The sequence below is a fragment of the Molothrus aeneus genome, chromosome 6 (assembly GCF_037042795.1).
Source record: "Molothrus aeneus isolate 106 chromosome 6, BPBGC_Maene_1.0, whole genome shotgun sequence".
Lineage (NCBI taxonomy): Eukaryota > Metazoa > Chordata > Aves > Passeriformes > Icteridae > Molothrus > Molothrus aeneus.
Genome location: NC_089651.1, coordinates 51,158,011 through 51,184,216, shown reverse-complemented (window position 1 = coordinate 51,184,216; position 26,206 = coordinate 51,158,011). Strand labels below are relative to the sequence as shown.

The window sequence follows — 26,206 nt, the reverse complement described above, 5'->3', positions numbered from 1 at the left end:
AAATAAAGAATTGATCATTCAGAGCACAATTAATTACAGAGTCTACAATCTGAGTAACTTAGGGATCTAAATATGCCTTTCTTAAAAAAAAACTTCAAAACTCTTATTTCTGTTTATTAATGAAATTTATTCCTCTATCATAATACACTGTACATTCTATTAAGCAACACAATTTGCCTCCAAGCCCTTTGCATGCATTTTAATGTATTGCAGAGGTGTATATGCATACCACAAAACAATGATAATGAGGATGAAAAGGAAAACAACCTTAAAATATAAATACAGCAAATTACTTTGCCTTACTTCCAGCATTACATCCACACACACACACACACACAGAGAGAAGAAATTAATTAATTATGTAGTGTTTTGTATGTTCATTTATATGAATACAAATACTACAACTGTTTTGGAGCCAGTCTAATAATACCTGTTTCTTAACACTACAGATGACTTGAAAGAAGTGTGTAGGGGTTCAACTGGCAGTTAATGTGTAAACATATTTTTGACCCCTTCAGCGGCCTTGCAGTATGAGGAAATTTTCCAACTATATACACAGAGCATGATCCACATATGGAACATGTTTTTTTACAGATCAGATATGCCAGAAGCTACACTGAATTCACTATTTGCATTTACTCACAGAAAAATGAGAGCATAGATGCCTCAACTGTGGAATAAGGTTGTTTTCAATGTGTCCAGGAGAAAGAAATCTCCTGTCAAGACTGCATATGTAACATGCAGAATAATTCACCCTCATAATAATCCCACCCACCAAGATTTTTCCAACAATCTGTATGGAGTATGTGGAGTATAGAGTTAACTACATTCAAACAACCAATGTGTCTGCAAAGTAATATTTCAACTTCTGCTGTTTATAGGCAAGAAGTACTGGTATGATTGATTAAATGTGACATTTTATTACTGCTTTGTTTCCTTGCCAAGCTGTTAGCACTCATTAGGCTAAAGAATTTAACTCACAACACTTTCAGACAGGCTGCTGAAATTCTTGGTTCAGGTCAGCAAAGAAACTGCCCTCAAAAGCATCTTGATGGCAACAGGGAACACATGAATGTCATCAGTTCTCTCCATAAGAATTTGCAGAATTGACACCACAAATGCTGGGACACCACAAACGCAGGTCCTACAAATACTTCTGTAGGGACTCTGGAACTTGCAAAGATTATTTATTTAACTTCAGAGTTAGATCTATTTGAATTAAAAGAACTGTGTTTCACATAACCTACGGAGGTGTTACATGACTCTAGATTCTGTCATCAAATTTCTAAGTTGTCATCTAAGTTGTCATCAAATTTCTAAGCACAGATGCAGAAGATAGGCACTTATTAATTAATAATACACACATTCATCATCACAGATCTCTCTCAAGATAAGTGATAAGACATTTAACTGGAACAAGGTGACCACAAGATAAGTGATAAGACATTTAACTGGAACAAGGTGACATTTCAGCACATAAAAGCAACAAGATCTCCCTCTAGAGGACATTTTGTCATTATCTGAAGTTTAAGACAGCTATAAGTGACAGCAAAGAAGAGCAAGGAAAATATCTTTTTTTAATAATACAGCTTCATTTATTACAACAATATTTCATTTAAACAGAAAAAGTTTCATGAAAACTTAACTAACAAATCAATTCAAAAACAGTAAATTGAAGTTCCTAGCAGTAAATTGACACATCAAATAAATAGGAGCTTTGAAGGGCTTCACTTCAGTAACTGTTTCAAGTGGTTACTGTTTGTACTGCAGTGCCAAACACATTTCCCAGCCAAATGCATCAGGTCCAAAGAACAAATATAGTAAGAAGCTGACCTCTGGCTAAAAGCTACAAACTAAGATGCACAAGTGGATTAAGTGGATTGGGTTAGACTTACAGAGTTACTTTAGTTTGTTTTAACAAAAAAAAAAAAAAAAAAAAAAAAAAAAAAAAAAAAAAAACCTACCAAAACTCAATCTGAGATTCAGAAGTGCTAGAGTGCTAGATAGTGCCTTGCAAATACAAAATACAAGGTTAAAAATGTTTCCCATGAAATACTGGAAAGAAACTGTCCCATTAGATTTGGTCAGCATAAACCCATTCCACCACACATATCACCCATAAAACTCAGTATTTTTGTAACAACAAAGCATCTCTCTCATCTAAACACTTCCCATCAACTTTTGTTTTTAAGAAACACCACCCAGAGCCGCTGCCCTAACCAAAGAAAAAGGGGGGGGGTCGGGTGGGAACCACAATCTACCTGATTGGAACCATCCTGTAACCGGACTGTGAATTTATTCATGATTTGATGTGCAATGTATTGAGCTAAAAGAAAAGTTTGCAGCATTTTGGTTTTCCTTGGCTTCCACAAGACTGATTTATCTGAAGGCACTGAAGAAGAGTGTCCAGCTCGAGGGGCACAGTGATGCCAGCAGAGCTGGGACAAGGCACAGAGCACCGGGCCCGGGGAGTTCAGACGGGGGGCACAGCCCTCCCCGGGCCCATCCTCGCTCTGAACGCCCCACAGCCCCGAGGGGCAAAGAACAAGCTACTGGAGAGGGTTCGGTGGAGGCCACAAAGATGGTGAGGGGTCTGGAGCATCTCTCTTATGAGAGACCGTGGGAAACGTGTTTAGTCTGGAGAACAGAGGGCAGCGCATCAATTCACACAAATATCCCAAAAGCGGGTGCCCAGAGGATGGTGCCAGGCTCTTTTCCGTGGTGCCCACCGCCAGGACGAGGAACAACGGCCAGAAACTAAAACACATGAAGTTCCACCCCAAGCCGGGAAATCATTTTTCACGGAGGGTGGCAGAGCACTGGGACACGCTGCTCAGTGCAGGCGTGGATCTCCCTGTCTGGAGACTTCCAGCATGCAGCCGGGTGCGTTACAGAGTAACCCGCTCTGGGTGACCCTGCCTGGATAACGTCCAGAGAGGAGCCCTTCCAGCCCTGACGCTGCTGTGAACACCCAGCCCTCTCCAGCCCCACCCGAGGAAGGGGGTCCCGGGAGGGCACCGGCAACTGAGGCCGGCTCCTTCCCTCTCCCGCAGAGCCCTCGCCTCTCCCCAGAGCCCCGGGCGCCGAGGCCACCCGTGCTGCCGGGACAACGCCTCCCGGCCCGGTTCCGGTCCCGATTCTCGGTCCCGGTTCCCGGTTCCGGTGCCGGTTCCGGTGCCGGTTCCCGGTTCCGATTCCCGGTGCCACCCCCGCGGTACCTGCGCTCCCGGCAGCGCGCCCGGAACTCACCTGCCGGCCGCCGCCGCACCGCTCCTAAACACGCGCCGGCCGAAAACAAGGCACCGCACTCAAACAGTTCCGCGTGCCGTAGCCCCCGCGCTGGGGCCGCGTGTTGGGAAGGGCAGGGTCAGACTGCGGCTCCTGGAGCGGGAAGAAGCTCCTCGTCTGCCCTGAGGGCCGAATGGAGAGCGCTCCCTTGGGCTGGGGACTGGAGCAGGAGGGAGGACCGTGTGAGGCAATGGTTCCGGGGGGGTTGTGTTTCCCAGCCGGGAGTAGCACCGGCCGTGCCGGCTGGGGTGATGCAATGGTGGTGACAGAGGAGCGGCGGGTGAGGAGCACCGGGACGGGCCGGGATGGGATGAGCCGGCTCGGGCACGGGGATGGGCACCGCAGAGGGACCCTGGCGGGAGGGACAAGGGCTGGCTGGGTGGTCACTGCCGCCCCTGTGAGCGGTATGTGGAGGGTCTCTGCCGGGCACGTTTTCTCCTTCCCTTGAGGTGATGCACTCGAGGGCTTTTCCTCCGTTCCCTGCGGGGCCGCCTCGCCACAGGGTCAGGTGAAAGTGCCCTTTTCCCTGGGGAGGACAGCCCGCGTGTCCCGGTCACTGCAGAACGCATCGAAGGGCAGAGCTGGCCGGTGGCCGTGCCCGGGCGGGGCAGGAGCGCTGGAGACGCCAGGCTCAGGGAACACCGGGGTGAGGAGTCACTGTGGGCAGTAATTCTGGGCACAGCCGGTCCTTGCACGGGAGCTTTGCTCGTACACAGCCGCAGTACAGCCAAGATTCAGGTCGGGCTTTCTGCTGGTCACTCATTCTTTGCATGGTCATGTTATCTGTCATCTCATGGAATCGTCTTGCCGTCTTTTATTGTAATTCTATGCATAAATTGAAGTTTGCCATGACTGGGAAGGTAGGTCTGCTATAAAGGGCAGCCTCTGTTGGAGTGTCTCTCAAGGCCTGTTTCACATGACTTCTGTGTGGATGCCCGGTTCTTATTTTCTACCTACTTTAATTTTACTTTTTTTTGTTTCGATTTTTTTTTCAGGAGGAAAAACAGTTTTCAGGAATGTAAGTGCTTTTAGACTTAGTCTCACATTCTTTCATTTGCTCATGAAAGCTTGTTCTGGTCTGTTATCTCTGAAAGTTGTAATGTACTTCCATGCAATGTTTGTCTTGTTAACTTAGTGTGAAACCCTGTTTTTCATTCTCAGGTCTCCAAATTACCAAATCAGACTGCAGACAGTGAAAATGATCATAGATCTGTGATGGTCAGCCAGTTGGAAAGGGAGGAAGATGCAGTAGTTTTCTGATACCTTTGCCAAGGATTATTTTTGAGCTTTGTCTCATAGCAATTTAATATTTTGGAATGGACACAGGAGCAGTACCCATTATAAGCTGTGTGCATTTCATAGGTAGAAAAAGCACACATATCTTGACTTTCAAGTTCACACTGGGTCATTCTAGACTCTGGTCCTAAATTTCCTAATAGTTCATTCTTCAATTCCCATCATTTATTTCCTTTCATATCTGTTTGTCTATGGTATGTAATCTATCTGGGACTGTTAATTTTTATAATATCAATAAGAAAACAAAAAAAATCCTGATAAGTAGTAGAATATCCAGATTTTTTTTAATGGTTCACAATTGCATTAATGAATTTCAGAAGGTAAAGACCTGTGTTCCACATCACTTAATTCCTGTCTTGGATTCCACTAGGAAATAGGGGCAGTGCTGAGGTAAATAGAGATAACCTTTAGGCAACAGTCCATATGTTTTGCATTTTATAGTCACTATATCCTCGTGTCTTGTTGCACCACTACTTTTGTTACTTCTTAATGAAGATGCACCTTCATTTGAGATTCTCTTTTCAGCTTAAATCCATAATATTCCAGACATTTTAAGGAGTCTGGTTTGCTGCTTTCAGGTATATGTGCCAAGTGTCAGCTGTCATTTTGGCCTTTCTGAATGGGGGCAATCCATCAGTAAGAGTGAACTGTAAGGAATTAAGTTAAAGCAACAAGTCACAATTTGTTCTATGCCAAAGAAAATTCTTATTTATACTTCTATTATATTTATATTATATTAATTATATTTATTATATTCTATTTCTTATTTATGCCTTTATTATTTTGTGAAATTTGAAGCCTGTAAATGTAAATGGCGTGTTCCTACAGAAAGGGTATGTGTTAATCTTCATAAACATTTTCTAATATGAATTTATTCTATACTTTCTTTAACACTTAAAATATTCTCTGCTCATGAAGAAGGAGAAGAAGAAGGCAATATCCAAATAAAAATATGTAATTAAATTGCAGGAATGCATCAAAAAATTGTTTGATCTGCTATCTGCTTCAAATTACTTTTTTTTTTAGCCACGCTTTCAAACTGCAAAAAGTCAAGTTATAAGGGATCAAATTAGGTTAAAAGCTTAAGTATTATTTTGTAATCAAAGAATGGTAATCCAAGGGTTATTAGAGTAAACAAATTACATTAACAAGTGGATATATCCACTGCTCTGTTACTTTCTCAGGGTATTCAGCTGAAGCTGAAATGTGGGAATAGTGCAGCTGACTGACAAACAAAGCCTTAATGATAGGTGTGTTTTGGTAACCACCTGGTTACCAAGTCGACCTTCAAAGCTTGCTAGGCAGGTGAAAGCTTTTTACAGTAGCAGCTTAAATAAGCACTATGTACATATAGCCAAGGTTGTGATTAGACTGATTATTTTGTAGAAGGAAGGCTTTGAAATTCTGCTGAACAGCTAATGCAGCTGTTATATTAGTAAGTTTTGTTTTGCTTGGATTTTTTGTTTGTTCTAATTCTGGGAAAAGGGAACCAAAGGAACATGTATTTTTGCCAACACTCAATCAGTCTGTGCTCCATGCTCTGCAGTGGATCAGGAATTTGCTAGGAGGTGTCTCCAGAGAGACAAGACCTTTGCGAGTCAGGAGTTTTTTGCATGGGCACAGCATGGCAGAGCGTGCTTGGGCAGACTGCTGTGTTCTCAGTCTCAGCCATCTCCTCATCTTAAACCATCTCCTGTTATTTTTCCTGCATAGCTCTGAGAAGCACAGGCAAATTTACAGCCTATTGCTGACCCAAGGATTCTTTGGAAAGCAACATTTCTCACCGATGATCAATGTGTTTTGTAACTTGTGGAGGAAAGCCATAAAGAAGATGACTAAGCTTTGTTTTTGTGTATCTTTCTTTGGGCAGAAGCACTGTTACAAATGCTAAGACAAAATTCCATGTTGTAGTTATGAAAGTCTCATCATCCAGAATTTGACAGGGTATCAATGCAGGAACATTAACTAATCAGGAATCAGATAGCCTCTACCAGTTGTTCTGAGATGCTTGGAATTGTATATACCTGTATTTGATTATTTCTCTTTTGCCAGGAATTTGACTTTGAAAAGGTGTTCTAGTGTTAAATACATAGACAGACAACATGAACACTGATGTCTAAATTTACCTGGTACTCTTGTCAGTCTCTGTCCATTTTTGTGTGAAACTGAAGCACACTGTGTAATGTCTCCACGTTTATCAATTTAATATGAATAGAATGTGGTAGGGATCAGTATAGTTTTTATTTTCTTATTCTTTTCACCTAATCTTGAAGACTTACACTAAAGAGTAAAACATACTACTGTTTGCCCTGCAGTTCTGTTTGTTGCTGCTGTTTTGAATCTCCAAGCCAAAGAGCTGGAAGAGGATAAATTCGGTTGAGTTGTACCTAAACAGATCTTTGTGCAGTCTGGCAAAATGGCTGACAGCCCCAACTGTGATTTGAAGTCTCTGAGTCCACTTCAGCTGTTTGAAAGAGTGACTGAACAAGGAGAGAAAGTCAGAGCACTGAAAGCAGGAAAAGCACCAAAGGTATTTGCATTTCACATTTTGAACCCTTTTTTTTTTCAGTTTAGGTATGTCTTTAAGTGCTGAAGAATTTTATTGTTCTAAGATGTATTTTGCATTGTGATGAGAAAAACCCTTGTTAAAAGCTGTTTATGTCCATTCTGTGAACTTTGGCATGCCTGGAGCCAGGTAGTCACTGGCAAGACTGAAGTTTTTACTCTTGAAGTAAGAACAGAGTCCTAGGCTTAGAAGTCTGCTTCATCCAGTTGGCATACCATGTGACAGGATCCAAGGCATTTATTTCCAAGTAAATTTATATCACTTGCATTCTTCTCTGAATTTAGATGGTTCATGAAAATTTTTTCTCCAGGCATTATTGTAGACATTATCAAATATGTCTTCCTGTAACTGTACTGACAGTTCCTCCTTAATCTCCCTTAAATAATTTAGTAATTTGCCATTTATTTCAAGTTCCCTATTGTGTCATCGCTATTTTGGCAAGGAGAGCTCAGTTTTAAAATGGGCTTTCTTAATGTGTTGCCTGTGGGAGAAAGCCTTGAAAACTGGGAGTCAAATAAAATGTTGTTCTATTTATTGCTTGCATGAGATTTACAGTAGCTTTATATTAGAGAGGTCATAACCATAACTTCTTGTTCTAGTGTTCTTCCAGTCTGTCAATGAATTGTAATGAATAAATTGTTTTAAGGTGAGCCACTAAAAGTGTTGTAAAGTAAATTAGATAATAATTTATATTTTATTTTTATACCTTTAGAAATTTATGGTAAAAGTGCTAAGCTTGTTATACCTCTGAAAGGCAAGCAAGCATTTTTTTTCCTAGGCAAAAATTGAAAAGCAAGACAGAGGTGCTTTAAATGTCTTGGCAATGGTGATGATTTATATTCTAATGAATAAGTATTTGCTTTTCTTCTACACTTGACATTGATACTGAAAGCATTTAAATAAAACAGAGTTTAGGGTTTATTAATGATGCAATTCAGATCAAAGCATGGATGTGGGATTTTGAAAGGTTGGGACATTAATGTGACTTTCTATTTTAAGTATATTAAGGCAAACAGTTGTTTGGGTTTTTTCCTTTATTCAGGATGAAATTGATGCAGCAGTGAGGATGCTCTTATCATTAAAACTGTCATATAAAACAACAACAGGACAAGATTATCAGGCAGGCTTGCCTCCAAAAGATCTTGTATTAATAAACAATGGTACAACTAAAGAAGAGGATGAGGATTTAGTGGATCCCTGGAATGTGCAGACATCAAATGCTAAAGGCGTGGATTATGACAAGCTCATAGGTATAACTCTTCCTTCACTGCTACTAAGGAATTTTTGTAAAGTGATCCTAATGACCACAGAAACAGCAAGGCATCATAACAAATCCAGATCAAAACATCATAGGTAACATTTAATTTATGTCTAATCTTAGCATTTCCATGTCTAAAGAATTTGCTGTAAGAGATGAAAATGTCCCAGGTGGAGATTTCCTATGAAAGATTTAAATACTTGGCAAGGAACCTTTAAGTTCAAAATCCAAGTTTTACTGTGGTTTGTTTTTTGGTGTAAGGACTGTTATTAGAAATTACACTAATGTAGGCACTGTGACTGAGTATTCAGTGACTGGAATGCAGAAGAGCTTTTTCACCATCCTGAAGGATTCTTCCTACCCACTCCTCACATCGCTTATAGATTAGAGAGGGCAGGAATGATCCAAAACTAATGCAGAAATCTGTTAAGTCTAGTGATTTCTTCAGAAGGCACACTTAGAGGCAGCCAAGGGCTGGCTGGAGTGAAGGAGTTGCAGCTCATTCAAAAACATGCAGTGTAATGGAAAATGTCTCAGATGGGGTTATTACAAAACTTGCAAAATTTTGTAGTTTAAGAAACAGAGGTCTAGGTAATTTCCTTATTGGTTTTACAGTTTACTGTTTTAATAACTTGTTTGAGTCTAGCATAGAAACTTCTATAATGAAATATTAATTTCTCTATTTTTCCCTTTTTTTTAATTATTGTCAATCTTCAATTCATGTTTAGTACCTCAGTTGTACATTGCTGAGGTCTGCTTAGTAGTTTTTCTCACAATAGAGCATACACCCTTATGTTGCAGTAATTGTATCTGCTTTGGGGACAGTTGCTTGTGTCAGCATTATTTTAATTCTTTGTGATGTTACTGAGAGATTGTGTCCAATGTATGCACACATTGGCTGAGTGCAGGAAGTAACAGGAGAAAGGCAAATGAGAAAGGGAGAAGTGTGCAAAGAAAAATATAGGTCAGTGTGAGAGAAGGAAAAAAATATATTTTTTAGAATCTGGAAGTGGAAAAGATCTCTCATAATCTTGTTACTTGCATAAGAGTTACAGAGAAGAGATTTGGGTTTTTTCTTGGAAGGAGGGGTCCTGAGCATTTTAGAAAAGGAAGAATTGCACAATTGTGATGGCACAATCTCAGGATCTTCCTAAAAACTATTTACCATAAATCAGTTCATGCCCTTTTTTTCCTGTAACTGTGTACATATGACCTTTCATCTTCCTCAGAGTGTGGGTTAACCTAAAAGGTTTTTACTTCTTTACACTACTCTCAGATTAGTGAATTTGATAAATGAGTCGTTCTGCTTGTTCTAAGTGCTGTGTTGGAAACGTTTCAAAGAATGCTAGCCTAGCCACTTCAGGATGTGAAGCAGTAGCTGGTTGGTATTGATAAGCTTCCTTCTTTTCCTTCCCTTTTTAAAAATAACAATTAAAGGTGTTGTTACATTGGATAGCTCCTACCCTAAGGGACATTTTTATGCCACCTATATTCTGTTACTAGTGGAACCTGAGAAAGTTGCCACTGTGCTTATGTTTAATCAAACACAGAAAAAATGAAAGCAGTGTGTGAATTGAAAGAGGTCTTCTTCTCAAATGCTTGTCCTTGATGTGCATTTAAGTGTATGGTAGCACAACAAAACAGCCTGAAGATATTCTGGGAAGAAGATTCTGTCAGCTAAATGCTAGATATGAACATCCCTAGATATTTAATGATTGGGAATGATTTCCAGGATTATTTGCTTCAGCACATGCCCACAGATTGAGGTGAGGTGGACTGGCCTGTCCACCTCAATTCCACAATTCCTTCTTCTAGCCCTTCTTTAAGGTAGGATTGGCATTTGCATTCTTCCAGCCTCCAGGAGCCTCTCCCTGTTGTCATGGCTGTTGAGAGATTATTGAGACTGGCCTGGTCAGCAGAGTTACTGTGTGACAAATATTAGGGTATACATTTTTCTATGTAGTTATAACAGGGCAGTGGCAAAGAGGGAAAGTACACAATGAATTTTCAACAAATGCAAATATGCTTTTGAGAATGGCAGTTCTCAGGACTTCTGCACATGAGTTGAAAGCTGTATTTTGGTAAAAGCTAGAACACCAGAGATGAAAAGCACATTAGGAATTTTTTTAAAGCTTGTTTAGCAGCAGAGACTTTGTCAGAAGCTGTTTAGAAAGGCAGATTCTTTGTGAGCAGATAGCCTAAGATATTCTGAACATTCAAGTAAGTGGAAATAGGTAGGGAAAAATTATCTGTCTTTCAACAGAAAAGGTGAACATGGGTAAAGAAAATGGAGTTGTGCAGCCTGTGGATGTTTAATAAAGATTTTTAGGCATTTCCAGTGAAGTGTTCTATACCCCAGAGAGCTTTTCTAATCACTTTCTATGACAGTACACAAATATTTCTAGGGTAGCCAGTCCCAGTTAATCCAGGGCATTTTCATGTTTTCTGTTGATGTCAGATTAGCCTCTTACCAGTTGCTGTTGATGTGCTGAATCATTTTCTTGCTCATTTGATCTCTTTTTGGCATTCATTCAGATTACCATTTGCCATTTTGTGATGCATTTTGCATTTTATTAGTGCAATGCTGAATAATTCTAGTATTGAATAGAGCAGAATAGTAGCAAGCAGTAGATTCTTACACAGATTTTTTCAAACAAATTTAAATTATAGAGCATTGGCCTGATTATTAGGATCCCAGAATTACTGGGAATAGGGAAAATACTGCTTTTTACTCTATCACAGCCTTTCCCAAACCACCAAGTCATAAGACTTACTGATTGCCATGAAGAGCATTATGCATTTCCTTTTCAAGCCTCTTGAGGGGAGTAGTGTCTGTAATCATATACATATTAAAGAATAATGAATTTTGCAGAAGACTGTTTGGGGTTGGTGATGCCGTTTGAGTGAAAGCAAAAGTTGTTGTCCGACAGCAGAAAATTTGGACATCAAAAGAGAAACTTTCTGAGCCTCTTGGGCAGTTTTATTGTATGGCTTAGGCCAAGTTGGTGATCTGAATGTGTTTCTTATGTTTTGCTTGGAATAGCAATGCTTGGAATATCAATGCTACTGCTGTAAGGAGGCTGCAATTACAGTAATTTGTGGATGGAAAAATACTGCATGTTGTGAGTGAGTTGAGCCTCCTGGCATAGAGATAATACTGGAGGTGACTGCTGGGTCTTCAGGCAAGAATCAGGAAAATTGACTTAGACTTTTTGACTTGAAGATGTCTTTTTTAATCTAGCCTGCATTGGTATGTTCTTGGTATTCCAAGATCTGGTTGTAGCTATGCTGTGCTTATTTTATTTTTTTTTTAACATTTTATGATTATAGTTCGGTTTGGCAGCAGTAAAATTGACACAGATCTGATAAATCGAATAGAAAGAGCCATTGGGCAGAAACCTCACCACTTTCTACGGAGAGGAATCTTTTTTTCCCACAGGTGAGTTTTTCTTTTATTAAACTTCGAAAGGTCCTGTTGGGCAGACTTCCTGCAAGAATTATTGGGAGAAGCCTGTAACTAGCAAAAACCATGTGCTTTTATGCCAAGGCAAACCAACTGTGCCATTTGAAATTAGCAACTATTGCAGATTTCCCCTGGCAACAGTTGAAACTCTTGATTGCGTGGGTTTGTGATGTGTCCTCAGGAACCCCAAACTGAAGAAATGTGCTCAGAGTGCAGGCTCATTTTATCTCTGTGTCAGCAGCCAGAGGCAGTGGCCTGGCAGAGAGCTCCAGGTGCCAGTGGTGATTTCAGCAGGGCTTCCATGCATCTGTTTGTGGTACAGAAAAGGCTCAGGGAATTATCCTAAGCATGAGCCTGCCAGTGACCTTCACAGTTTAATGTTAGCACACAGGGGCTTTTGGGCTGTGGCACCAGCAGGTTTCACACAAGGGCCTGAGCATGACTGAGGGCATGACCTCCACCAGAGGTCAGCTAAGCTGCTTGGTTGAACCTGTTTGAGAACCAATCCCTGGCTGTTTTGCTAGGCTCTAGAGATTATTATACAGTGAAGTAATTTTAGAAGCTGCACAATTTCAACATTAAATTTTCACTTGTGATTTAATTTTTCTTTGAGTTTTTTTCCCCCATGAAGACTGAAGGAGACCATGCTTTTCTTAAACAAGAACTTTCTTATTTCTAGGACCTTTAACATACTATAATTTATTTATAAATAATTTTGGCTTTAAAAACACTCCGATTTTGAATAAAGGTGTTTTACTGTAGATATTTCTTGCTAAAGAGTTGTATCTTGCTTTCTCTGTTTTTTTCTCTAGAGATATGGACCAAGTACTTGATGCTTATGAAAACAAGAAGCCCTTTTACCTTTATACAGGCAGAGGGCCATCCTCTCAGGCAATGCATGTTGGTCATCTCATCCCATTTTTGTTCACCAAGTAAGCTGTTTCTACCAGTTGTATTAATCAAAGCATTTTTTCCAAAAGAAACACTGAACATTCTTTTTTCAAAAGAAACATTCACATGGCTTGTGAAACTGCCAAAATTATACGTTGCAAGGAGATCTGATTATATGAAGTTAATATTAATGAATTTAATTCAGTCTTACCTTTTCACTGAAATGATCACAATCTCTGCATCACCATAAAGTCCTTTTCCTTGCTCTCTTAACCATGTGGCACTCCTTAGAATTTCTACTGTCCCTAAAAACCAGCTCTTCACATAAATATAACTGCATTTGCATACAAAGAAAAGAGCAGACCTCTCCATATACTGTTTAAATATATAAAAATATTTTAGCTGCATGATTTACATCTTCATTTTAACTTAATTTGGGATAAAACATGTCTGCTTCTATTAGGTGGCTTCAAGAAGTATTTGATGTTCCCTTGGTAATACAGCTAACTGATGATGAGAAATACCTCTGGAAGGACATGACAATTGAGAAGGCATATGAGTATGCTAGAGAAAATGCAAAAGACATCATTGCATGTGGTTTTGACGTCAATAAAACCTTTATATTTTCGGATTTAGACTATTTAGGGTAAGTAGGAATTTCTTTCAAGCATTGTAGTGAAAAAAGTGTCTATATTTTCCCTCTAAGTGTGTCTAAATTTGATAGCTTCAGGACAAATTTTATAATACTTGAAATGGAAACATACTATTTTTTCTGCTGTCTAACCTTCTATATATATTATTGTCATTCTCCTGTATAACATGAACAAATACTTACTTGTGTGTGCCATGTGTAAATTATGAAAAATACATTAAACCATCTGAAATGTAAAAATACCTAAACTACCAAGAAACTTCCTGACTGATTTGCTTAAGAAGGTATCAAAATCTCTCAGATGTGTTTACACTTTATTGACTTTAACAGAAGGCATTGCAGCAACTTGTTTTGGTCAATTATTTTAATAATACAGCATTGGGTGAAGTTTAAAGAAGCATGTTTGTAGTAATTATTGGGGGAAGGGAAGAATAAATTAAACTTTCAAGGCATAAAATTCCTGTTTGTAAATGATTCTCTAATTATCATCTCAATGGGCCACAAAAAGTCTGAAACTGTGAGACTTAATCCTGCAGGCTTTTTGATGTTCTCAGCTTTTGCAGTCAAAGTTTCTACATACACTCTCCTCCTCTTCTCATTTTATTTTTCCACTTTTTTTTTTTCTCACAGGACAAGTGCTGGATTCTACAAAAACATTGTCAAAGTTCAGAAGCATGTCACCTTTAACCAAGTGAAAGGAATCTTTGGCTTTACAGACAGTGATTGCATTGGTAGGAAATTGTACTAGTTACAAGAAACAGTGCTTGCTTTCACTTTCAATTGAGCTATTTTAAATAAGAGTTTAAAGAGATTAGTGTGCCACTCATGAAACAGGCAGAAAAAGCAGGAGGATTATGTTTCTAGGGAGATTCTGATGTTATTGTTGTTCCTTCAGAATAGAGCATACTTTACAATGAAATTTCTAGCATAACTTCTACCTTTTTGACTTTAGTAAAAGCAAAGTACAAAACACAAATGTTAAGGAGTCCAAAACAGAGAATGTTTTCTTTTATTTTCTTTTTTATTCTTTTGGTACAGTGATTGGAGCTGTAGGCAATCTTACCCCCTAGAAAGTTCTATGCCAAATTTGTAAAGAAACATGTCAGAAAAGGTTGCATTAATACACATAGGCATTTACATATATGAAAAAAGTTGGGTGCTGAAAACCTAAATTATCAAGTCTCCCATTTACTTCGCTGCAATTGCAGTTTCTGTTACATGGCCAAGAGAAAAGATTCTGTATAAAAATGACATTAAATCCTGAATGTTTCTGAGCATTATCATCATTCTTCATCCAGTAATTAGACCAGTGACAATTTTCAGCCTTCACTGTAACCAAGGAACAGGTTTCCACTTGTTTTAGCAGTGCTCTGATAAAAGATGGTATTGTGATTATGACTTCATCACATGTGTGTAAAAGTCACCACTTGCTGTTTGTTCTGATAGGATTTGATAAGCTCCAGGTTGGCCACACTGGGATTAAGCCCTGTATAAAAAAGAAAACTGGGCATATCTGAGATGCTCCATGAGTACAGAGTGATTATAGCAGTGATTTAAGATCTAAGAGGGAAGCTTATGTGATGACTGTAGCAATTCTCTCACAAAGTGAAAAAAAAATGGCAAGCTTAGTCGATTCTGTTTCTGAGAAGGGCAGATAGTTCAATGATCAAGAGAGTATGCAGTGATGAACTTTTGCTGAAGTCAATGTGGTCACAGCTTGCCTTTTGTATGTCAGTTGAAGGTTTGTTGACATTGCAGAAGGTAAAGGTGAAAAGGTTTCCTCAGATAAGGCAGCAGAGCTTGATAAAGATAGAGCTTGGTCTTCAGCTGAGTATTTGGATAATTAACTTGTGCATTTTACATTCTGCAAAAAATTCTATTTACCACTGCTTCTGTTGATTGCTTAGCTTTTCCAAACATGTTTTTTAGGTAAGATCAGCTTTCCTGCTATCCAAGCTGCTCCATCCTTCAGTTCATCATTTCCACAGATATTCAATGGCAAAGAGAATATTCAGTGTCTTATCCCATGTGCTATTGACCAGGTAAGAAAATCATATTGCTTAACTTGGTTTTCATGGATTTGGTTTTATATTGTTCCATTCAGGCCTCGTGGTGGTGTCTCAAGGCATCTGTAAAACATTCCTGTGGCACCTTTCTGGGGTAGAAACCAAAAGACCTAAAAGATGAAAAGATGAAGGCTTAACCCAACAATCATGTATTCATCCAGTCTTGGATCTCTCTTGATCTCAGCTCCATTCACACTGAGCTGACATCTAGGAAAGCAAGGACTGTAACATCTATGCAAAAGCACACTGACATGGGGTAGGAAGAAACTTTTGGCCATCTCCATGGTAACTTGGGCAAGATGGAATGAGCTGAACTTGCAGTACAAGAGTTTTCTGTTGAGCCATGGGGGAAAAACCTTCTCTCAGTAAGAATAAAGAAGCACTGAAATAGTTTGCCAGAAAGGCTGCAGAATCTTAACAATTCAGATTTAGAGAACTGAAAGAACATCAGATTCAAATGAGAGTAATAGGGTCTTGTCTTTAAATAAGTGGTATTTCTAGGAATCACATCCTGCACTGTCTGAATCTTTAGCTATTTTAGTCACAGGGACAGACACCGGAAGATGATGTAATCAAATTAATCAGCCACAATATTATGAAGTAAAATTTCACTTTGGTTTAAGTCACATCATCAGCACAGCACTGCCAGCTTGCTTGCTGATTTAGTTCAGATTCTCTGCTGGTTGTTAAAATGCTTTGGGTGAAAGCTTTCATCTCAGGCTGCATCCATCGCCAGGCATATTAAACATAGTTTTAGCAACTATTTGAATTAATGTAAAATTTTGTAAATATGCCTATTATTTAAGGGAATCAGAGTTACAACACTATGGAAAAGGTAAAAATGGGGATTTTGTTTGTTGGTGTTCTGAATGAACTGGATTGAAAGTAGGTTCTGGAATATTTAATGGTTTGCTTTTTTCAATGTATGGTTTTTTGACATCACTTCTTATGGGATGAATGAGTCAGCATCAATCAGAATTGATTTCAAATCACATTTTTCAGCTTTATTCTGTGCTTTTATTGGTTGTTTTAGGATCCTTATTTTAGAATGACCCGTGATGTAGCACCAAGAATTGGACAGCCTAAACCAGCCTTACTCCACTCAGTCTTCTTCCCAGCTCTACAAGGAGCACAGACCAAAATGAGTGCTAGTGACCCAAACTCCTCCATCTTCCTCACTGATACACCCAAGCAAATCAAGACAAAGGTAAGGACCTGTGAAACCTGATAGGGTGAAGCTTTGCAACAAAAAGGAGAGGTCATAGAATCATAGAGTCATTTGGGTCATTAAGGAAAGAGCTTTAAGATCATAGAGTTTAACCATAAACCTATCCCTGCCAAATCCACCACTGAGCCATGTCTGTAGGTACCATATTGGTAGAATAATCTCCAGCTTCATCAGGAAGTGCTGCAGAGGTTGGCCCAAGCTCCTCCTGATGCTCCTTTGATTCCCCCTCAGCTATCTGGCACTACCTGCAGAGGTCCTTCTGGTTACAATGACAGTTTTTCGTTTTTCCTTAAATATGTGTGAATCAGGTGAAATCCATACATTTCATGGCAAAGCATCTTCAGAAATTGACTGAGTTATGCAAATTTAGCTAAACTATCAAATACAATCTTTTGCCTTACCAGCTAGTCTGACAGTACAAATATTAGCTGGGATAGTATACAAAACGTGTTGGTTTTTCTGATACCTGCAGAGCAGTGGTGGAAGAATAAGAGCTGTGGAGGCTCATGCTCTTAAAATAAATCTTATGTTGCCATAGTTTTGAAATCTGACAGGCCATGATGTAAACCTAATACACAGCTCTTTCTCTTGACTGCCTCTCCTTGTTGGGAGCACCAAACATTGCATGGTGTTAGTTACAGCACAGGTCAGACCTTTCCTGCTGCTTGAGAATCTGTTGCTGCCAATTCACAAAGAAATCTGCTCACTCCAATTTCCAAATAAACATTATGCTGAATTTCAACTCAGAAGGGGTATTTTCTTCTGAGTATGTTCCTAGTTTGTTTCTAAGCTTAAGGGAAGATTGCTTTTATCTGGTGTCAGATGATGTAGTTTTGCAAAAGTTCACCTGTGTTTGGTATTTAAAGAAAATGAAAATCAGTCCTTGGGAAGGAATTTGAAGGCATGAAACCAGGCATTAAATAAATGTCAAAACAAGAAGAAAACATGCTAATGTTGTTTCTGTTGGGAGGCTCGGATTAATTCTCTTTGACAGCCACCCCAAAATGCTTCATTCTCTTTTGTAGAAACTGATTAAGCAGTGCTGTTTTGAAGAATTGGAATTCTTCATGTGTTTGGATTATAATAATTCCAGTTAACTTGCACAGTTACAGAGCTGCTTTAAAAAAAAAGTTGTAATTTCAGAATAGAGAATACATGGTTAATGGTAGTATTGGTAACGTTCTACGTTTTTTTCCTGGCAAGTAACATGTGATCTGCAATGAGGTCCACGTTCATAAGTCCTAATTCTACTGTCTTTAAATTACTTGAAAAAATAAAAAAATAATTCTAGTACTTGGAATATAAAAGACATAAAGAAGAATCTGAACCTGACATAAAGTGTTGAGTAATGGAGGACAAGCTGAGATTTATTTCAGCTTCTGAAGCCCATCAGAAACAAGTCTTTATGGAAATACAGCTTGAGAGAAAGACCAAATACTGTTATAGCAAATAAATTAAAAAAAAGTAGGAAAGGTGACTTCTGGTCATGAATGAAGGTTAAAAAGAAAATGCTACGCTGGATAAAAAAAATTACTGCTTACAGCATTTTTCAAATTATTGGTGCATTGCTAATTAATCAGGTTCAAAACTTATAGAAGATAAAAAATTACTATGTATAGGGAATGGCTAAAAGAATTCTGAGTAATCTAATGAGATGAGTGACAGCATTTCAATAAACTGTTCTTATTGTACCTATCAGCAAATTACAACTCAGTTATTTGTTTGTTTTCCTCTAAAGTGTTATTTAGATTTTATGTCTACAGCCATATTGAGGGATTCAGAGAAATTCAGGGGGAAAAAGATCAGTGCATCACTATGAATGGGTCACTGAAACCCTCAGTTAATTAGAAATACCAGAATATGTAAAAAAATGAATTTGAGATTAGGAAAGGAATCACTGTGTGTTTTAACAAAAAAATGCTTTCACCTGGCGTGTTGTATTTAATCCTTCTCTGTTTAGGAAGAACACAAACTGAAGAGATAAAGGGCATAGAAAAAATTTCATACATGCTTGCAAAATCTAGTAATGAGGAAGGTCAGTGCAGAAGAGTGTCTAAAGACTTCATTTTACAGATGCTGAGACAGCTATTCAGGCTGCCCTACAATATAATAATAGATGTGTGTGGCAGATGGCAGTTCGTTGCCTTAAAATATTCATCAGTGCCTGATTTCTGATTGTAGTTCTTTGCCACAAGATTTCATCTGTAACTTGGTGGTTGGAGAGATTCAAAAAAGCACTAGACAGTCTATACAGATAATAGGAATGTTCATAAATTGTAAATACATAACAGCTCCTAGATACCAGAACTAAAAAAAAAACCCCTACTTCATATGCAAATGTGTCTCTTGGCAGGTTGATAACAGTATCTCAAAAGATACAAGAGCGAAATGAAAGCTCAGCATATGGTTAAGAAATATTTTTTTCCTCCACTTAGCAATTTATTTTCTTTAAATTTGTAGGAAGATTAGCATCCTCAGAGAGTTCTACATATGTATAAATGCTCAAAATAGGCCAGTGGCTTCTGAATTTATTGGGAATGGGATTAGCAATGACATCTGTTCAGTAGTGCTGTTCATCTGCCAATAGGAAACTATGCTTAAAAAGAGGGAGGCTGTCAGCAAATACTCCATTTTTAGACTGAACGATTGGGCATTGGACTGATTTTAAGCATTCTAGACAGACTTTTGTAATGTTTTTAACTTTGCTTTCTCTTGTTTTTCTTTTCCACAAAAAGGGATAAGGTTATCTCTAGGATTTCTGCAGGATTTTCCGTACCTTCTTCATCTCTTCCAAAATTAATTTCTTGATAAAGTAAATATCCTAATTTTTGCTACATGAAGTACATTTTCTGTAAGCACAAATTCTATCCAACAGCTTCAGCAAAAGGGACTTAAAACTTTTTTGACTGAGTCTTGGGTAGATTGTTTTTAATTTTCATTTATTTTTATTATGCAGTCTGAGGAGTATGTGTATAGCCATTTTTCCCTGCTGGGTTCCTTTTTTCAGTCCTGAGGCCCTGCTTTAACTTGTCCCACTCATTCCTCAGCTAATCCTTGGTAAAGAATTTGGAGAATCATGACACATCTCTGTTTGCAATGAAGTAATCCTGATTGCGGTGAGAATTACAGCAAGAGCTCCTGGTGCTGTTTCAGATGAACAAGCTCCTGGTGCTGTTTCAGTTGAACAAGCTCCTGGTGCTGTTTCAGTTGAACAAGCTCCTGGTGCTGTTTCAGTTGAACAAGCTCCTGGTGCTGTTTCAGTTGAACAAGCTCCTGGTGCTGTTTCAGATGAACAAGCTCCTGGTGCTGTTTCAGATGAACAAGCTCCTGGTGCTGTTTCAGATGAACAAGCTCCTGGTGCTGTTTCAGATGAACAAGCTCCTGGTGCTGTTTCAGATTAACAAGCACGCCTTCTCGGGAGGCAGGGACACCATTGAGGAGCACAGGAAGTACGGAGGCAACTGTGATGTTGATGTGTCCTTTATGTACCTGACTTTCTTCCTGGAAGATGATGACAGGCTCGAGCAGCTGAAGCAGGTGAGTAACCAAACTGCAGACAGGGTTATTCATTTCCTGCTCTGAGGACAAAGCTGTGCCTCAGCCCTCCACAGAGCTGTAGCTCCACAGCCCTCCACAGAGCTGTAGCTCAGTCCTCCTGAGGACCTTCTCCAGGAAGGTAATTTTGGTGTTATTCTCATGCTCTCCATCCCTTTCAAGTTTCAGTATTAGTATCTCACTTTTTATTTCTTTGCAGTGTGTTCTTTCTCACAGGCCAATCTGTCTCCTTTAAAACAAAAAATCCCCAGTGTTTTCACAGGAATCTCCCACACTCTGTAGGACAGTATCTTCCCTACCTTTCAAATGAGGTCACCTTGGGATTAGTGTTGTTTTAATTGTATAATACACTCTGCCTGTTCCTTATTGTAAAGTACCCAAACATTCTGCAAAACTACAAAAGCTCATGTCTAAAGCTTGCTGGTTTTTGGTTTTTTATCATCAGCACAAGAAATTTAATAGCTCTGAGGAACTGATTCATTGATCCCAGGCAAAAACTGCTTCATATATGTTGCTTTTTCTTTAAGCCTATCTGGCAGACTTCTGTCCCCAGGGCTGGTAGCAAGCCACTTCCCTTCCTTTGCTCCTCAATACTAGGTGGTGTGTTTTCTCTGGAAGGCAGGAGCTGCAGTAGATAACACCCATGTCACATTGGTTTATCAGCTTTCTCCTGCTGGGAACAGCTGCAAGAAAATCAAGAGCTGCAGATTCTTCTCCAGCCCTCTACTCCTTCCCACACAAGAGCAGGGTTGGATAGCTACTCTTTTCTGTGCTGTTGTAAATTCCTTATGGAAACCTGAAGCACATTTGACTTAGAGAGATTTTTTTCATTGATCTCCAACCACTGCAAGAGTGTCAGCCTGATTGTGCTGCAGAGCACAAAGCCTGGCCCACAGCTTGCAGCAACACTGCAGTGGTGCCTCAGAACCTGGGTAGAAAATATGAACTTGTAGCAGCATCAGTGCAGCTGCTTCACCTCTAGCACCAGAGGACACTTCCAGAGAAAGTAACATTGGTGTTTTTATAACAAACTAACAAGTAAAAAAATACAGAATTCACAGAAGGACTAGGTTGGAATAGACCTTAAAGATCATCGAGTCCAACCCAGCCGTAACACCTCAGCTAAACCATGGCACCGAGTGCCACATCCAGTCTTTTCTTAAACACATCCAGGGATGGTGACTCCACCACCTCCCCAGGCAGGGCATTCCAGAACTTTATCACCCTTTCTGTAAAAAACTTCTTCCTAATATCCAATCTATATTTCCCTTGATGCTGCTTGAGACTGTGTCCTCCTGTTCTGTCAGTGCTGCCTGGTGATAGAGACCAGGCCCACCTGACTACAGCCACCTTTCAGGAAGTTGCAGAGAGTGATAAGGTCACCTCTGAGTCTCTTTTTCTCCAGGCTAAACACCCCCATACAGACCTCAAACATACAGACCTCAAACCACACCCTGAAATTACAATTCCACTTGTTCTTCTTTTAATGTATTTTACTCTTGCTGAGTGAACATCAGCAGCATTTAGACCTTGAGCAGGTGTTACAAATGGCTTGATGATGAGGGGAGGTAATCATATTTATTGTAATTTCAATTATAGCTGAACTGTCCCAGCCATGGTTGCTAAATGTGGCTGAACCAGTAAACTTGGCCTGTGCTTCTAAGCTAAAGCATTTCAGTATTGAGCAATGGAATGGAGTACCAACTGTGAATATGACTACAGTGTGAACATAGATTCTGAGTGTCTTTGCTATAAGAAGGATATTTATTTTAATCACATCTAGTCTCTTACCAAGTGCAATGAGAGAAAAATATGAGAATTTGTACCTGTTATTGAAAAAAAAAAAAAGAAAAGGCTTAAACTGTTTATTTGAACTGGGATTCTGGGGAGGAAAATTGCAGTTTCCTGCAAGTAATAACAGGATTTCCTAGTTACACTAGTGAATATAGTTTATTCAGTCCTTATAATAACTTGTCACATACAAAGTTTGCCAGCTATGTTAATGTTTTAACAGGCAACAAGCAACTCTGCAAGTTGCATTTCAGAGTGATACCAGATAATGTTCTAAGGCATGTACTTACTTTTAAGTAATTTTAAGTAATCCAAATCTGTCTTTTAAAGAAATACTGATCACTGAGTCTTTTTGTAAATGGCACCATGTTCAGCAACCAGCACTTTCTTGACAGGCCTACACCAGTGGGGAGTTGCTCACGGGGGAGCTGAAGAAGGTACTTATTGAAACAATGCAGCCCTTGGTAGCAGCTCATCAAGAGAGAAGGAAGCAGGTCACAGATGAAATTGTGAAGCAGTTCATGACTCCAAGGAAGCTGGCTTTTGAATTTTGAAGAAATGTATATGTAACTTAGCACTTCATAATCCACAGCCAAGTAATTGTTGTCTTCTGTTGCGTGTCATCACTCCCTAGTTATGTACAGCCTGTAATCGGTGCTTTATCAATAATGAGTAAATTATCATGAACAGCAGAGTACAGAAAAAGTTTAAATAGGACTTGGATCTATTTAAAATCAGAATATGCAAGACAGAATTGATCCCTCTTGCAGAAAAGCATGTATGTCAGCCCAACATTGTATTTTAATGTATTTCATGTTGAAAATATAAATAAAATTTCCATTTGATGATAAAGGCTAACTTGGAAATTGCTTTAAATATATTGGTACAAGGTCATATCTCAAAGTAATAAATAGTAGCTCCATTTTCTTTTGTACTATGTACCTTGGTTTACTAGACTGTATGTCTTCTTGGGCTGCTGAGAGCATGCTGCACACAAAAAAATAGCGAGTGTTACAAGGTGGGATCAGTACAGAAAGAGTGGACATCTGTGAGTTGAACACTGGAGAAAGAATATCTGACTTGTCTTGCTGTCACCTTCCTCTTTGACATTGGGCAAGTTGCAGAAATCTCACTGTACTTTTTTTCTGGAGCTTTTTACCTGATCTGAGTGCCTCTGGAAGAAGGAAGTCATCAGGAAGCTGTCAGATCCTTGATATTCTCAGGTGGAAGATAGTATAGAAATGCAAATTTTAGTTTCTAAGTATAAATAACAAGTGTTAAATCATGATGTGAAAATTGAAGTCACACTGGACACAGGGATACTTCTAGTACTGTCTGTTCTCTTTCATTGCACCAGGAGCTTTAAACTAGGGATATTTATTTTAGGATGTATTCCAGTGAGAAAATATACTTTGTTAAAATACCTCATGTAATATTTAATTATCTCCTTTCTTCAAAAGAACTTCAATGTCTTCACTATGATTCCTGGAAGAAAAAGCCAAATGATTAGTTATTTGTTTTGATCTAAACAGTGCTGAGTGCAAACTGTTAGATCTGTCTTGTATAGAATAGAAAATTGATAGCCCAGGTTTAGTCTAGCAAAGATGGTTTTATTTGATGTAGATAACACAAGTGGGTTAACCTGGTTATGTTTGTTCAAGGAGCCAAGGAAAAGGCAGAAGTGCAAGGCAAACCTAGGCATATTGCACGAGTTTCAAACTTGTGCTGGAAATAGCAAGGCTTAGCTTTTGTCTTTTTCTTCACAGCTTATGTGATCAATCTAATGCCATTGATTTCAGTGAATTAGTGAAAATGTTTCCCAGAGACTGTCTCCATAACCCACAGGCAAAACATCTCAGCGCCAGCAAGGGCTTAACAATGAGTAGAAAAACTTTTTTTTTTTTCCTAGAAGTAGTGGAGCAATTCTTAGGGGGAAGAAGCAGCTTCTTAAATCCAGTAATAAATAAGCTAAGTCTTAATTACTTTGGACTTTAAGGATGACCTTCCTGTTCTTGCAGTCTACTCTTTGTCATTTTTAGCCATACATAAAAGATAAGCCTTAAATTGACTTTAAAAGTGCTTTTACAGACTTATAATGCAAATATATTGTTTAAAATATATGCAGATTTGTTCTGCTATATTTATTTCATTAGCTGAGAATTTATTTTGTTATTCACCAAAGGGAAATATGCTGTAGGAGAAACAGTGCTGTGTTCTAGTCTAGATAAGCAGATGGATTATTTTGTAACAACAATTAAAATATGTTTTGAAAGTTCTAGACAGGAAGGTGATAGGAAAAGTATTTGTTTACTGAACAGCCACTGTTTTCAAGTCCTCTGAGGAATTCATACAACATGCTTCTGAGATGGTACAGTTTCTCAGAGGAGCCTTGCTGAATTCCTGACTCTATTGTAATTATGGTTCATGTCCCAGGGCTCATTTTAAAGGTCAAGACAAGGCAGTTTTCAAAAACACACTGAAATGTTACCAGACATTGTTCATTACATTTTCCTCAATTTGCTCATTTTGTCCATCTCACTGTAATAAAAATGTAGATAAAAGTCTACTTTTGTTTTACTTTTTTTTTTTTAAGCCTTAAATTACTGTTGCTTTGGTTTTGACCTCTCCTCCTACCTTTTTATGTGTTGATTTGCTACCTGATGTAGCTGGTCCTTGTTTTGAAGTATTGGAGTGGGGTGCCTTAGAGCCCCCTTCCAGGTAGGCTTCAGACTGCTCCCAGACCGGTCCAGTAAAGGGTCAGTTGTCCAGAGATGACCTGGTCCCAGGCCAGGCTGGATGTTCATGTCCCTGTGCACAGCAGCCAGCTCTGGGATGGGGAAGGTGCACAAGACCTGTTTACAGTGACACCTCAGTGGCTTTGGCGTAAACTGGTGCTTAAGTGGAAATACAGTCCTCACAATTTCTGTGCAAAAGCACAGATCCTAAATATCTTCCCACAGAGCTTCCACAATCTCCAAGAGGAAAGCTGAAACCTGCCTGGATATTCATGAGCATTGTCAGAGCAAACAGGAACTGTCAGCAACATGGAACCTGATCCTAGTGTGACTTCTAAGAGTTTTTTCCCCTCAAGGCCACCAAGTTTGTTGCTGAAAGAAATTATCTATATGACAAGCTGCAGTTAATATAGCAAAGCAAACCCAGTATCAGCACAGCAAATGTGGTACCTTCATTCTGTTGGCTGGCCTTCAGCCAGCTAGTTTATCAAAATAAATAGTTCTGTGATCATTACAGTAGCTAAAGGTCAAGATAATACAAAGCAGAAAATAAAGCAGTCAAGTGCTGAAAACCAGAAGCTGAACACCCAGGTGTGTTGGGGTGTGTGTAGTGAAGTACATAATATGTGTCCTGTCAGTAAACAAAAATTGGTTTAAATTCATATGCCAGTACTCGTACAGTTCCTGTACCTGTTGCAGTTTGTATCAGGTGTGAGTTCTTACTCAGGTTGTCACCCACACACTGTAGATGATTTTTTCCCAGGATTGTGAAGCCCTTCCCTTCCTGAAAGAAGCTGCCTAGAGATACAATTTGCCTCTCATGTAGCTTTTGTTCAGACCACATGAGAGCCTGCTTATACATGGTACTGAACACCCCAAGACAGAGTTCTCAGCCCCTTGCACTGGCTTCTGCAGTTACTCCCAATCATATTTGCAATTCTTCTGTAATTTCTCTCCCTTGGAATCAGCTGTATTTCAGTTACACCCACAGGAGAAGACATTTTTAGTTATCTGAGTGCATGAGTGTACTGGGAAAGATGGGCTGTTTAATATTCAAACCTTGGGCTGCCCATGAATGGTATCAGTGCTGCCTAACAATAAAAGGTTGTTTAGTCTGTTTTGCAGGCATTGTTTCACTGTCTCAGTTCAGAGAATGTAATGTCTGAGAACAAGGTTGGCTGAGAATAACATGGCATAAAGGAGTATGGTTCCAAACATCCAGGCAGAGCAGGGGTAAATCACTACCCAGTTAAATGCATCCCTTGTAGAAAGAGGTGAGGGTAGTAGACTCTTAAGAGGAATTCCAAACCTCAAGGACATAGTTAAATCTTCTGTTTTAAGGACTTTCTGACTAAAGGAAGTCTGGTGCTGACACCCAAAGCTGTCACCAGTGTGGTAGGTTGCTGAGGCCATAAGC

General features: G+C 39.2%; 2 protein-coding genes across 3 annotated transcripts in view; one reads left to right on the top strand and one right to left on the bottom strand.

The window, feature by feature from the left end:
• WDR25 (WD repeat domain 25) overlaps positions 1-3,234 on the bottom strand; it is a 58,801-nt gene extending 55,567 nt beyond the window's left edge. Inside the window, exon 1 of the mRNA XM_066552133.1 lies at positions 3,219-3,234. The gene's annotated coding sequence lies outside the window, so the exon portion shown is untranslated. The remainder of the gene's footprint in view (positions 1-3,218) is intronic.
• A 281-nt stretch (positions 3,235-3,515) lies between these two features.
• WARS1 (tryptophanyl-tRNA synthetase 1) lies at positions 3,516-24,620 on the top strand. 2 transcript variants are annotated; one of them, XM_066551203.1, is made up of 12 exons: positions 3,516-3,568; positions 4,284-4,306; positions 6,900-7,114; positions 8,193-8,400; positions 11,739-11,847; positions 12,684-12,803; positions 13,226-13,408; positions 14,045-14,145; positions 15,344-15,456; positions 16,514-16,687; positions 20,105-20,245; positions 22,450-24,620. In XM_066551203.1, exons 3-12 carry the CDS (start codon positions 7,001-7,003, stop codon positions 22,606-22,608), a joined length of 1,422 nt encoding a protein of 473 aa, XP_066407300.1. In that variant the 5' UTR covers positions 3,516-3,568; positions 4,284-4,306; positions 6,900-7,000; the 3' UTR covers positions 22,609-24,620. The 2 variants fall into 2 exon arrangements, with proteins under 2 accessions (XP_066407300.1, XP_066407301.1); XM_066551204.1 differs by lacking the exon at positions 4,284-4,306.
• The last annotated feature ends 1,586 nt before the right edge of the window (positions 24,621-26,206 follow it).

Coding starts and splice junctions, on each gene's coding strand:
- WARS1 (XM_066551204.1), top strand. CDS start 7,001: ATGGCTGACAGCCCCAACTGTGATTTGAAGTCTCTGAGTCCACTTCAG. Junction 12,804..13,225: donor ATCCCATTTTTGTTCACCAA/GTAAGCTGTTTC, acceptor TGCTTCTATTAG/GTGGCTTCAAGAAGTATTTG. Junction 20,246..22,449: donor GGCTCGAGCAGCTGAAGCAG/GTGAGTAACCAA, acceptor CTTTCTTGACAG/GCCTACACCAGTGGGGAGTT.